General features: G+C 32.1%; 1 protein-coding gene across 1 annotated transcript; it reads right to left on the bottom strand.

Annotated features, from left to right (window-relative positions):
• Positions 1-2,847: 2,847 nt before the first annotated feature.
• LOC100375217 (N-acetyl-D-glucosamine kinase-like) lies at positions 2,848-12,647 on the bottom strand. The gene is made up of 10 exons (XM_002734899.4): positions 12,572-12,647; positions 8,736-8,820; positions 8,270-8,368; positions 7,939-8,080; positions 7,222-7,332; positions 5,562-5,674; positions 4,909-4,996; positions 4,459-4,559; positions 4,012-4,090; positions 2,848-3,123 (listed from the first exon to the last, which is right to left on the bottom strand). The coding sequence occupies exons 1-10, from the start codon at positions 12,613-12,615 to the stop codon at positions 2,942-2,944; spliced, it is 1,044 nt and encodes a 347-aa protein (XP_002734945.2). The 5' UTR covers positions 12,616-12,647; the 3' UTR covers positions 2,848-2,941.
• Between the last annotated feature and the right edge of the window lie 362 nt (positions 12,648-13,009).

Genomic DNA, 13,009 nt, shown 5'->3' with positions numbered 1-13,009 from the left:
ATTTTGAATTATAATGCATGTAAAAACATACCAAATATGATATGGCGTATTCCTACAGCGTATTTTTCATTCAAGCTAGTCACTGGGGATAACACTGCTTCGAGGTGGTAAAATTCTGCAATATTCCCTGGTCATATTTTTGTCCCCCCCCCCCCCCCCCGGTTCTCTAATGGTTAACCCCAGGGCATTCATTGGAATTATTGTAAACTTGATAGTGAGTTTTGCAACACATTGGTGTCTGGAACATCAAGGTCACATTTAAAAGCATGAAATAAATCAAACAACTCTTCATTGGTGATGCTCAGTTCTAATATTTTTATTACAACAATACATATTTACAACTAAAACAAAGATACATTTAGTATACACTGAGAAACACTTGTATATTCACAACCTTTTTCAGACCTATCAAGATTCTCCTGAACTTTGAAATTATGTCCTCCGTTTCATACCGGATAGAGTTCTGGAAAATTTTAAGTAATAGGATTTAAAATCACCAACTTATTTAAATGAATTTTTAAATATCTGATAGATTTTTGGATATTGTGCATGAAAAAATGACATGATGGTGTTCAAAGTAAAATTCAGGATGTTTTGTCAAAGGAATAATGAAAAAAAACTGGACATCCTGTTGTGAAAGTTATCTTGAGTTAGGTTTAAATTTTTATGCATATATCAAGAATTGATATGCAAATTAGCTACTTGGTATGCAGAAATATGTACAGAACTTTTAGACATGTACTGTCAAGCAGACAGAAAAGTTTAAAGGCTTGTAGTCTTCCCACTCAATTTCCAACCTAAAGAACCTTCAGTTACTGTAAAATGACTAATTTTCACTGATTTTTGCTGATTTACCATTTCAGGTATATTCAGTAGGTTTTAAATTCATGGTTTTATCATTTAGATAATGTGTTCTATGCTAAATTTGAAATATTTACTGGGTTTATTTTTAGCACATTTTTCAGTCAGCAAAATAAGCAAAATTAAAACCCAGTGAATAATTAACCTCTTTACAGTACTGTACATATTAAAGGGGGCATTATAACAAAAGATACAAAGTGTGAAAACTAAAGATTTATGCAAAATCTTGCAAACTTTACAGTGAATTTTGTTTTCCTGAAATAAAATAGCACAAAGATTTGAGGAGATCATTTTTTCCCTAATCAATATTTCCCAAAAAATAAAAAAACAATACAAAGTATATATTTATACCAGTAGTTATTTCATGCAGATTCATGCCATTTAAGTGATTAAACACAATACAGAGGACAGTATATTTTGCATATTTAATGAAATAAATTTTGCACCAGAATATCAATGGATATTTTGCATATTTAGCGTGTGACCACTATAATTGACCAATCACAAGACAACAATTATAACTGTATTAATTTTTTTTACAATAGATCATGTTTTCACTCAAGCATAATGCATTGAACAGTTCTGTGTGCAAGAGAATAGCACCATCAACAACAGTACAATGACACAACACAATGTATAATGTATAGTAATCATATCATTTATACAACATTCTGTTACTGGATTCTAAAAGTCACGATATATATCAGTTTGTTCACTTTAGTCGCTAGCATGGCCAAAATGCAATGTGTTACGTTTATATAAAAAAGGAACTACTTTAAAATACTTTAGTTTAGCTGGAATTAATTTTTGCTGAAAAGACTGTTTGAGAGTTTTGTATTTATTTTCACTGATTTTTGATGAGTTGAATGTGAAATATAGGAAAAAAGGCATATGCTGGATTTTATTTTCACTAAATCATTCTCTCAGCGAAAATAGCGAAAATTAATTCCAAGCGAAAATAAAGTATCTTTATGCCAAAGTCTTTTCCAACAATATCTACAGAAATTCTATACGCACTCAAACAAGATATGCCCTGATTAGTTTGTCATGTGTTTTAGTACTTGATAGCCAATCAGAGACTGTCTTTTATTTAAAAGCTTTTAATTCCAGATACCCACATGGTTTTTAAAAGAGACTGATCAGGACGTCAGGAAATCAAAATATATATATGAATGCATCAATAATTTCGTTAAATATTTACTTGCTACCAGCAGTATGCGTGTAAATAAATGATAACCAGAGATAATCAGGTAATACCAATCTAAACTGAATACCAATCTTAATCAAACACATTTTCCAGAACCTCAATAGATTTTCTTAAAGGGCTGTTCAAGCAAACAAAATATTTAAAATGCTTTGAATACGTCGCGGTGTGACCCATATTAAACACAACATGGCACGATCTTCATTAATATTGATATGCATAGGTATCAACTTAAAACTAAATTTGCATAAAATCGACCCACTTGTCCGAGAATGATAGTTTAATTGTGGGTTTTAATGAAAGTTTTGTAAAAAAAAATGACTGCCAATCAGACATATTATTCTGACTTGCTATCTATGTGAAATTTGTTTAAAAAATTCAAGTCCGACAAATGGCTGTTGAAATATTGCACAAAACAAAAAAAGCACATTGAAATATTTTGTTTGTATATTAAATTGTAATGCCTTCCAAGAGACCCACTTCATTTCATAAACTGAGTAGTTTTCATAATCCCTTTTGGTGTTCTGGTTAGACAGGTCTTGTTTTATAGTAAAGTTCACAATAGAATTAAATTCTCACTACATCCGACACCTTTACATATGGACCAGATAGAACATGTATAGTTGAATCAAACTGAGAACAACAACGTATTCTAGATAAAAAAAAATATGGCAGGAACTTGTGTTTTTGGCATTTGATAGGGCAGGGATGTTTAAATGGAATGTTATGTTCAAAAAGCTCATTACAGTTGAACAAACAGGAAAATGCCGGAATGTGGTTGGTCCATGATGTTTGCCTATTTACTGAGCAAAGCAAGTATATACTGCAATTAAGACTACAGGACATGTGATCAGTCACATGGTGTACGACAGCCAATCAGAATTTGTGATGAAAGAATACATCAACGTTATCTTGATATTTAATTGATAAATTATAATCAAACTCTTTAGCACCTATCACAGCCGCACCGATAGCTGGCGATTCTTTCAAATCAAGCAGACTGAATTCTTCAATAGTAATATCTCTATCATGCCGTGGCTTTAACCCTTCCAGAAAACCTGAAAATAGATGAAGTTAGCAAAAAAAGGCTTCCGAAAATAAAAGCTTAATTTGGTCTGCTTGAGAGATCAATTGAAATTTAAGAAAGTTGCTACAATAATGACAATCATTTAGTTCCGTTGGGTAAGGGAGTATACAGTACTGATTGAGCGTAAAACTTAAAGCGGGGGAGTCGTTACATGCGCATGCGTTAGATGGCCATAGCGTGTCATTGTTTACAAACAAGCGTCTACCCATGAACCTTTACGTTTTTAGCGCGTGTTGTTATCGTCGCTTAGGACTTAATGTCACGTGCACAGGTGACAACCCTCCCGCTTTAAAGCAACGTTCTCGTCAAAACTACAATAAACAATCAGCAGCCTTTTTAATAAAAACTTGCAATTTTGTATGCGAGCGTCAATCATCAATGTTGTATTTATACGAGTCATATGTAGGGGGATTGTTCTGCACACAGGGGTTTAGAATGTTAGCTAAATGTTAAGTCAAGCATGCATCTATTATAACCAATCATCCTATTACAAAATGAACGGCTGTACAAAAATAATAATATGAACATTGCACTTGCTAAATTGATGAAACTAAATACTGATACAAGACAGCAACACATCAATTCATAGATATATTTGATAGTGTTCACTTTTGTTTTCTTGTTTGTATTTTATATAGGGATGTATTCTGTTTTGGGGGATTTTTATAACAATTTTAATTTCCCATGCAGAATTTTATGTGTTCTCGATAAACCAAACATCAAATTAGTTAGTAGCTTGTTAGAAACATTCATTGTTCTGTGCCACACTCAAAAATAAATGAAAACATAGCATTTATACGTGGTATTTTTTTATTCCCATAAAATAAATATTCTATGTCTGTCAAAGAAGATATCTTACCTTCTTTTAGAAGATCCCAACTTTTCCAAACTGATCCAACACAAACAATTTGAAGACCACCATCAGCCTTTAATAAACACTACAGAATTACAGAACAGACATTAGTCAGTATTAGGCAATTACCCGATACATAATAGAAATCAAGTTAGGCAAAAACAATGACATCAGCGAAATCAAGTTAGGCAAAAACAATGACATCAGCGAAATCAAGTTAGGCAAAAACAATGACATCAGGGAAATCAAGTTAGGCAAAAACAATGACATCAGAGAAATCAAGTTAGGCAAAAACAATGACATCAGAGAAATCAAGTTAGGCAAAAACAATTACACCAGAAAAATCAAGTTAGGCAAATAATGTCATCAGGGAAAATAAGTTAGGTAAATGATGTCATCAGGGAAAATAAGTTAGGCAAATGATGTCATCAGAACAATAATTGTGCAGTCTACCTCATCAATTTTTGGTCCTAATGAAATTATATGTCTTGCCAAGACTTTACCGGCTTGTCTAAACAACCAACAACATAAATCGTCTTTATGTTTCACTGCACCTGGAACAAAAAGAAATGTAATGTCACATTAATATTGTTATAAATAATGTGACAAATTTGTATACGAAAATTACGTTGTCAACAAATTGTGTGATTTACTTGAGTGAGTTTATATATTTTGTTTATATATTTTATCTAGTTGTCTAGTTTCAAACAGAAGAATTATTACAAAGGACTTAAATATGTCTTTTCAAAGGGTTAGATCTTACAGCAGAACAAATCTGATTGACACAATTGTAAGGCACAACCAAATATACAACGCTCTTTTTGTATTCAAATTTAGTCTTGACACTTATAGTCTTATATTTAAAAAAGAGCTTTTGAATTATAATATATATTTAAAGCTCACCTTCAGCTAGACGCACACAGAAATCTGCGAACTTTGGTTTGTTAAAGTTAGAGTACACATGATCTAACATTCCATGTCTTTCTGTGATCTGCAACATAAGAAAAATACTACATAATTCAGATTATGTTTTTCCATCTATAAGAAAAAAACATCACATAGTAAAAGTGACAATATTTTCATCATTATTTCTGTTACAATGTTGAACAAAATTGCATAGTTCAAACACAAATGATAAACGGACACCAATCGGCCATTTTGAATAAAATTGTAAAACAAAATAAGTACTGTATAAAAACATCTTTTTAGCTAGCATCTCATTTTAGCTAATTTAGCTAACCTGTAATTTTGCTAATTCAAGATGACGCTATATATATATATATATATATATATATATTCTCGCAATGAGATTGTTGGCATTTTAGCTAAATTAAGATTTTGTTAATTCAGGTATTGAGTCAAATTCGCTAAAATGGCATGTATCTATTTCAATGTGTTTTACAGTACGTGATATGTAACCCGTAAGACTTTCATACAAAGTTTGAAACAGTTGTGACACACTAAAATCACAACAATGACTGCTAGTATGCCATATTGAATCAGTATGCAAATTAGATACTTAATATTCACAAACATATTGAAAATAACATTTTTACCTGAAAAAACTGATACATAGCCTTTGACACATAGGTAACATCATACGGAGCATCATTCATGTTGTCTTCGGAATCAAACACAATTTTCACAGCTTGGTGAGCAATCCAATAAGCTACAATCAAAATTGTATTATAATAATCATTCCGTAATCCAGATGAAGCAGATGTGCAATGTAACCATCAAATCTTTATTTTAATTTTCAAAATTTACTTAAAACTGTCGTCAGAACAGTGCATGTACATAGGGCATACATAGGCATCCAGTTTTTAGAGATCTACTAAATCTTATCTGAGACTATAAAGTACTCATTTCAAATGCAAGCAATTGGATGTTGGTAGCACAGTCAGCTGGCGCACACGTGATAATAAAATAAATACGATATTTACTATATGGGGGCCGCCATCTTGAATGACGCATAAAACTAAATAAGAGACAAGCTCTGAAACGCGTTTTTCAGATTCCTACAAATCAGGACAAAAATACCAATCTTTCACAAAAATACGGTCCGTTCGGGTTATATTAAGCCAACCGATAACAAAATGCGGCCTAATTCGTCATTTTTGTGTGGAAAAATCCCTTGCATACGAACACCTAATTACGCGAAGAACATAGAACACTTTCCTGGGGGTATTTAAAATTAAAAATTGGCATTCCAGCTCAGCAGCCAATCAGCGACGGCCTAACGCTTAGATGACATTTTCGGTTTCAAATACCCCGGCTGAGTAACAATAGAATGGGCACATGTGTAGTTCTGACAAAAAAATCCAGCTGTGCATGTGAATATATATGCTACATTTTAGTCTACGTACAACAAATAAGTATAAATTACACAGTGTCCATCAATAATTTGACATACATAATCATACACTATAAATTTTGAGTGAAAAAACCCTTATTGAAAATCTGCAACCCAATATGTAATTTTACTATACCATTTTGACTGAATCTGCCAAGCAATAACTGAGAAATGGTTCTGGACAAAGCTATGTATTAGATTCACCTATTGTTATGTCAAAAATTGCTGCCAGGCAACCATTATTAATAAATCACACTACAAAACTTGTAACATTTTTGGGATAATTTGTATGTATGTATGAGTGAAAAAAGAAATGTGAAGAATGAATTTTCTTTTCATATTTGTGATATGTGATAATTATGTTATGTATTTTTTTCGTAAATATGTATTACTTTGACAAAACAGAATCTGTGAAAGTGTTTGAAATGGCAGAGCACACAGCCACCAGTCAGCCATTTTGACTCGAACTGCAAGACATTAGGACAAACATTAGTAACCAATCATTGGTGAAACAAATCAAAACGGTTGATGACATGCTGGAATTTTGTTTTTTTAGGAAGAAAATGGCTGCCATACAGTCAAAGGTCGATGAAACTGAAAACTAATTGCACATGCATAACATTATGTTGTGTCATTGCACCAACTTCGAACAAAATCAGTAGAGGCATACTCAAGAAATTATATTGAATGCACAGACAGATGGACAGAATACAAAATATACATCCAGGCAGGGACTGATAATTTGTTTTTCTAAAATAGAAACAGTGACACATTTTATACTGAGGTGGGAAAAATGTGCTATCAAATGTGTTCTTTTGCACTCAAGTGTGCATGTGATGTGACAAGAGTATGGTGCTCCATACCAGATCCTTCATCTCCCAGCATATGTCCCCATCCACCACATCCATGTATTTTACCATTAGGGTTGATCAGCTGACAATTAGAACCAGTACCTGAAATTAACACTATACCACCTGCAATGGAAAATACAAAAATCAATCACTGCAGCAATAGCACCATTTTACTGCAATATGGCTGCCTTTAGCACTAGTAGGTTCAATCAGAAGATGCAGCCTCTATACCAATAAAAGCATTACATTTGTTTTCATGTATTTTACTGCAATATGGCTGCCTTTAGCATGAGTAGGTTCAATCAGAAGATGCAGCCTCTATACCAATAAAAGCATTACATTTGTTTCATGTATTTTACTACAATATCGCTGCCTTTATCTCTAATAGGTCTAATCAGAAGATGCAGCCTCTATACCAATAGATGCATTAGATTTGTTTTCATGTATTAGACAAATTAGATAATATATATTTATGAGTATACGAATGTCACTGCAGTGGCAGGAACATTTTACTGCAATATGGCTTCTTTTAGCACTAATAGGTTTAATCAGAAGATGCAGCCTCTATACCAATAGACATATTACATTTGTTTTCATGTATTAGAGATAATTTAATATGATAATATGATTACAAGACTATCACTGCAGCAATAGCTACTGGTATATTTTACTGCAATATGGCTGCCTTTAGCACTAGTGCAATCCTGCAGGAAGAACTGCCATACACACCATTATCACACGCCGTCGCAATTGCACCAAATGTATCAGTACACATTGTATGATGTTCGCTAATATTAGGAAAACGGGTCTTCAATCCTTCAATAACTTTCTTTTGACCTTCTTTTTGTTCACCACCACTCAAAGACATGCCCTGAAGAATTTAAAACAAAATATATGACCTACAGTGAAAGCATCAATTTTTACTTGTATTTAATTAAACTATTTTAATGAAATTCATATCAGTCAATAATATCACCACTGTGCAATATTATGTAATCACTAGCGCAGAATGCTAGTAATAAATTGTTTTATTGTGAATAAAAATGGAACATTCACTTACCAATGATTTTAGAGGTTTGTCTAGATCAATGTCTGCTGTTAATTTAGCGTCTACAACCATATTATGTATTCTATCAAGACATTCATCAATACCAATCAGCTGCCATAAAAATAACAAAATATGAGCTGACTATATGATACATGGAACTATATCCCAGAACAAAAGTTTCTGGTAATTTTTTATAAAATTTAATCTTTCTTTATTCTTTCCAAAAAAATCTGACAAAAAATACGAGAACAATGTTTTTAATGACTGCATGGATTGTAAATAAAAGATGTAGATTATAATTAAACAAGTCATTGTCATGTTTTTTGTGACTGTCAACATTAGTGCCAGAGAACAATTAGTGTGAAGTCATATAATGTGCACATGAAAGTCATATCAGAATTATGGTATTGAACAGCATTTTATAAAATAATACCATTTGTTGGTGTCCACTGTGAAAGATATTCAGATAAATGCTTACCCAATGATTTGTACTTGGTCCTCGACTCCAAGCTTTAATTTTTCCGTCAGATGACATTATCACCATCTTGGAATGGGTAGCACCACTGAAAACGCATAAACAAATTGGTAAAGATGTCTGTCATCGACTGACATGTATGTTTCTATACTACCAAAGATTTAGTCTGGTTTGGAATTATTGATTTATCAGGGGTTTATCTAGAAGAACTGCAAGAGGGAGCACTGCAATTCAGCGGCGCCACCAAGTGAGGGAGATAGGTGATAATTCTAAGTTAAAATGGAGCATTCCATGGCTTTCTTGGGGCCAAAATTACTATCAGACAGATCACAGTTGAAGACTATGGCCACATGTGATCCCTGGTCAATCAGAATTTTATGGTTGCCAAAGGATCTGCTCTGTTTAACCCTCTTTTAGCCAATATATATTTTGTGTTATCTTACCAACACCATAAAAAACCTTGTGAAAATAGAGGGCATTTTTGCCTGATACCTTAAAATACCATAGCCATTTTTGCACATTGTCTCTTTTGGTTTTACATCTCCCGAACTTTAGATTATGAAATATTCTTACAACTTCTTGTATGCATTATATCTATTATGATGTCCTTTATGTATTATACTACTTTTATTAAATACACGAAAGGTATTTTTCTAGTCATCACTAAAAAATCACACATGGCTTTTTATGGATTGGGCTATATTGCTGTTGGTATGGATTTATGGTTTATTATGGTATCGGCTATTATGGACATTATGGTTTTTTATGGTAAAATTTGTTACACTTGGATTGAATATGATAATTTATGGCATTTTATATGATACTTGATTGTGAAATGGTATATTATGGCTTCAGATTTAAAATTTTATGGTAATATATGGTGTCAGAGTTCACTAAACCATGTGTTACTATACCATCAAGATTTCATTAAAATTTGATACACAGGTGCAAATCTGTTTAGACTAATGACATATTTTTGCTTTTATCTGTTCAGACGTTTTTGTTTATCATATTTATACTTAGTTTTTCTTTAGCCAAAATATATCAGTGGTCAAACTGTAGAAATGTTCATTTCTTTTGATAAACAAATTCTTCTAATGCTGCTAGTCTATAAACAAATGAAGATCATTAACATTTTCAAAATGACAGCTGTTTTAGCCCATAAAAAGGTTACAGTACATGTAAATGCTAAATCTGTTGACACCATTTTGAGTTTCAAAATTATTCAGAGTTTAACAGAATTTGATCGTCGCATTTAGGTAATTATATTTTTTCTCAAATAAAAACCTGAAGCCATATTTTACCATAACATGGTATTTTATGGTCCAATGATTTCCTTTCCCAAGCCATAAAAACCCATATTGTCTGGCAGAATACTTATTCCTTCTGAAACCATAAAGTACCATATTTTGTGGTCCTGAGGTTATGATAAAATAAACGTGTATTCCCCAAACCATATTTTACCATAACATGGTATTTTATGGACCAACGATTTCCTTTCCCAAGCCATAAAAACCCATATTATCTGGCTGAGTACTTATTCCTTCTGAAACCATAAAGTACCATATCTTTAATTATTACTGTAGCCATATAATGCCATAAGATAAATGCCCTACGTTCTGCACAATCTGAACGCATAAACTACCATATAATTGATTTTAGACTGGAAACACCCCAAGCCATACAAAACCATATTTTGGGGGGTAACATTTTTTTGGACCCCCCCCCCCCCCAAATTCAAATTCTCAAGTAGCATAGATACTTGATAAACCATGACTTACTCTTTTAGGTAAGTTCACTTTTATCTCTGGTTTCATGATTTATTAACAAAATTCACAGCTGTCATATTTATCTTAATTAGCATATTTTTGTAACCCTCCTCTAATCGTACAATTTAATTTATGTGTCTGAATTTCATGAAATGAGAAGACAATATTCTATTCTAAATGGAAAACAAAGTTTAATGTCAATTTGATTACTTAAAAGGCAGTACTTGACAATTGAAATTGGTTGAAATTACACAAAAAGTCTTGGCTAGTTAGTGTGAAATGTATGCTGGGAAAATAGGTGTTCATTTTTCACATGGTATTTTATGGCGTCGGTAAGAAGAGGGTTAAAAAATCCCTGGATTTATATTTACTGGACTTTCAACATGTTAATTGAATACTGGCACACTGCACTGTTGTCATCTGTGTTAAATTTTTGAATCAAATTATGATTTTCAAATGAAAAGTTAATGGCTTCTTGATTTCAAATTTATGGAATAAAAGATTATTCAAACTACCGCTGTGATTGGTCATTTGAATGCAATGCCTATTTTCAAAACTACTATAAACAAATTCATTTTGCAAAAGACACATCTTGAGTCAGTAAAAATCTTAAAATGTTTACAGTCACACTTCATTGCTCAAATATAGATTATGGTTCAAGCCCCAACAAGACCAAACTACTGTAAAATACTTTTGCTTCGAATTAATTTTCGCTTAAAGGAATTATTCAGTGAGAATAAAATCCAGTGAATATACCTTCTTTACTATATTTTACATTCATGAATAAATTCCATACAAAACACCCAAAAAGTCTTTTCAGCGAAAATTAATTCCAGCTAAAATAAAGTATTTTACAGTATGTTGTCAGCAAAACTTAGTTGTGAACTCATTTAATTTGGAGCAATTTTGTGTAAATCAAATCTGTCAGTCACTAAACACAACTAACATAGTAAAGTATGTAATGTTCGTTAGTTGAAGAAGTCGCATAGATGATATAACCACAAAATTTCAAGAAAAGCCTACTTTTCTACAAATCCTAAGCCAAATGTGAACACCACTAGTATACATCATACAAATGTAATCTTACACTTAGATACCATAATTTTCCTACATATTAACTATGTTAATTATTTAAATTATTCTTAAGTTCTGAATAAACTTCTCTATATTGCAATGTAACTTAATGTTATAGTATATTTTTGGTAACACAGTACACAAATACACAAATGAATAGAGGATGAGAAACAGTTTGTGTTAACATGTTATCAGTACTGCACCCAAAGAGACACATTATTCATTGATGATGAAAAGAATTTAAAAATAACAAAAATGAATACAAATTCATTTTTGTGATGAGTAACAAACACATGTCCATTCCCCTTTCACAATTTCTGAAATATGTATTTGAAAATGAGAACAATGCCTCCTGAATAATTAAATATTTATTCTTTTTTCTCATTGACAACTATTGATATGTACTTATTTGAGATTTTATTATTACCAATTGATTTTTTTACCCATACTTTTATGTATTTGCCTTTAATATTTCTAGTTTATTTTTTTATCATTAATTTTAGTAAGTGCACAAATTTGTTTCTCTCTTTAGTTTTGTGATTAACTTTTATAATTGTATTTTTTAGACCTTACTGCTGTTCTTTCTGAAGTCTGTGTTGTGTCAATAAACGTACGATTCTAATACACGTGTGATAATAAAGTGGGCGTAACTACCTACAGAACCATGCGACCTATATCAGTGTCTGCATTTCAGGAATAAATATTTTGTGAATTGTTAATTGGTTTAATTTGAATGTAAAAATGCAAAATATGCAAATGTATTTCTAAGAAATATAGATTGCACTCAATTAAAACATTATCAATATAACAAGACAGTTATGTCCTTCATTAATCATTGGCCTGCCACTGGTCCAGTCATAATTTACGAGTCAGCATAGATTAAACCTTAATTCATAAGACGAATGAGATTATAGACAGCGAGCATTAATAGTTGCAACTGACAATGAGTAGTGATGATTAATAAGCTATTTCAAAACATTTGAACCATAGTCTTACCCCTCGATTCCTCCGAAATATTCAACCACTTTCTCTTCCGCCATGTTGAATCTGTAGTCACATTGCGCATGTGCAGTATTTCATGTGACCTTGGGTGACCTTACATCTCACGCCCAGGATGTCCCGACACATACACAAAAACTGTTCCGTCTGGGTTCCACTCTGAAAGTCTTTGGGGAAAAATATCTATGTATGATAATATTTTACTGAACAAAATGTATCCGCCTGCTGTGGTCTACAACAAGTCGTTTATAATCAATAATCAATTTCTTACGTTTGGCATGCTCTTTTTCAACGTGAAAAACATGGTAACCGTGTAATAAATGAAAAATTAAAACATATACAATTCGGCACAAATTGCCATGTTATGGGAGAATGTCCACAACATTATCTAAGAAAAACGCTGCTAGTACTTTTTTTTTCAATCAACATTTCCTG

Source organism: Saccoglossus kowalevskii, chromosome 10 (assembly GCF_978046115.1).
Source record: "Saccoglossus kowalevskii chromosome 10, keSacKowa6.1, whole genome shotgun sequence".
In the NCBI taxonomy this organism is placed as follows: Eukaryota; Metazoa; Hemichordata; class Enteropneusta; family Harrimaniidae; genus Saccoglossus; species Saccoglossus kowalevskii.
This window is presented reverse-complemented; position numbering and strand designations above follow the sequence as displayed.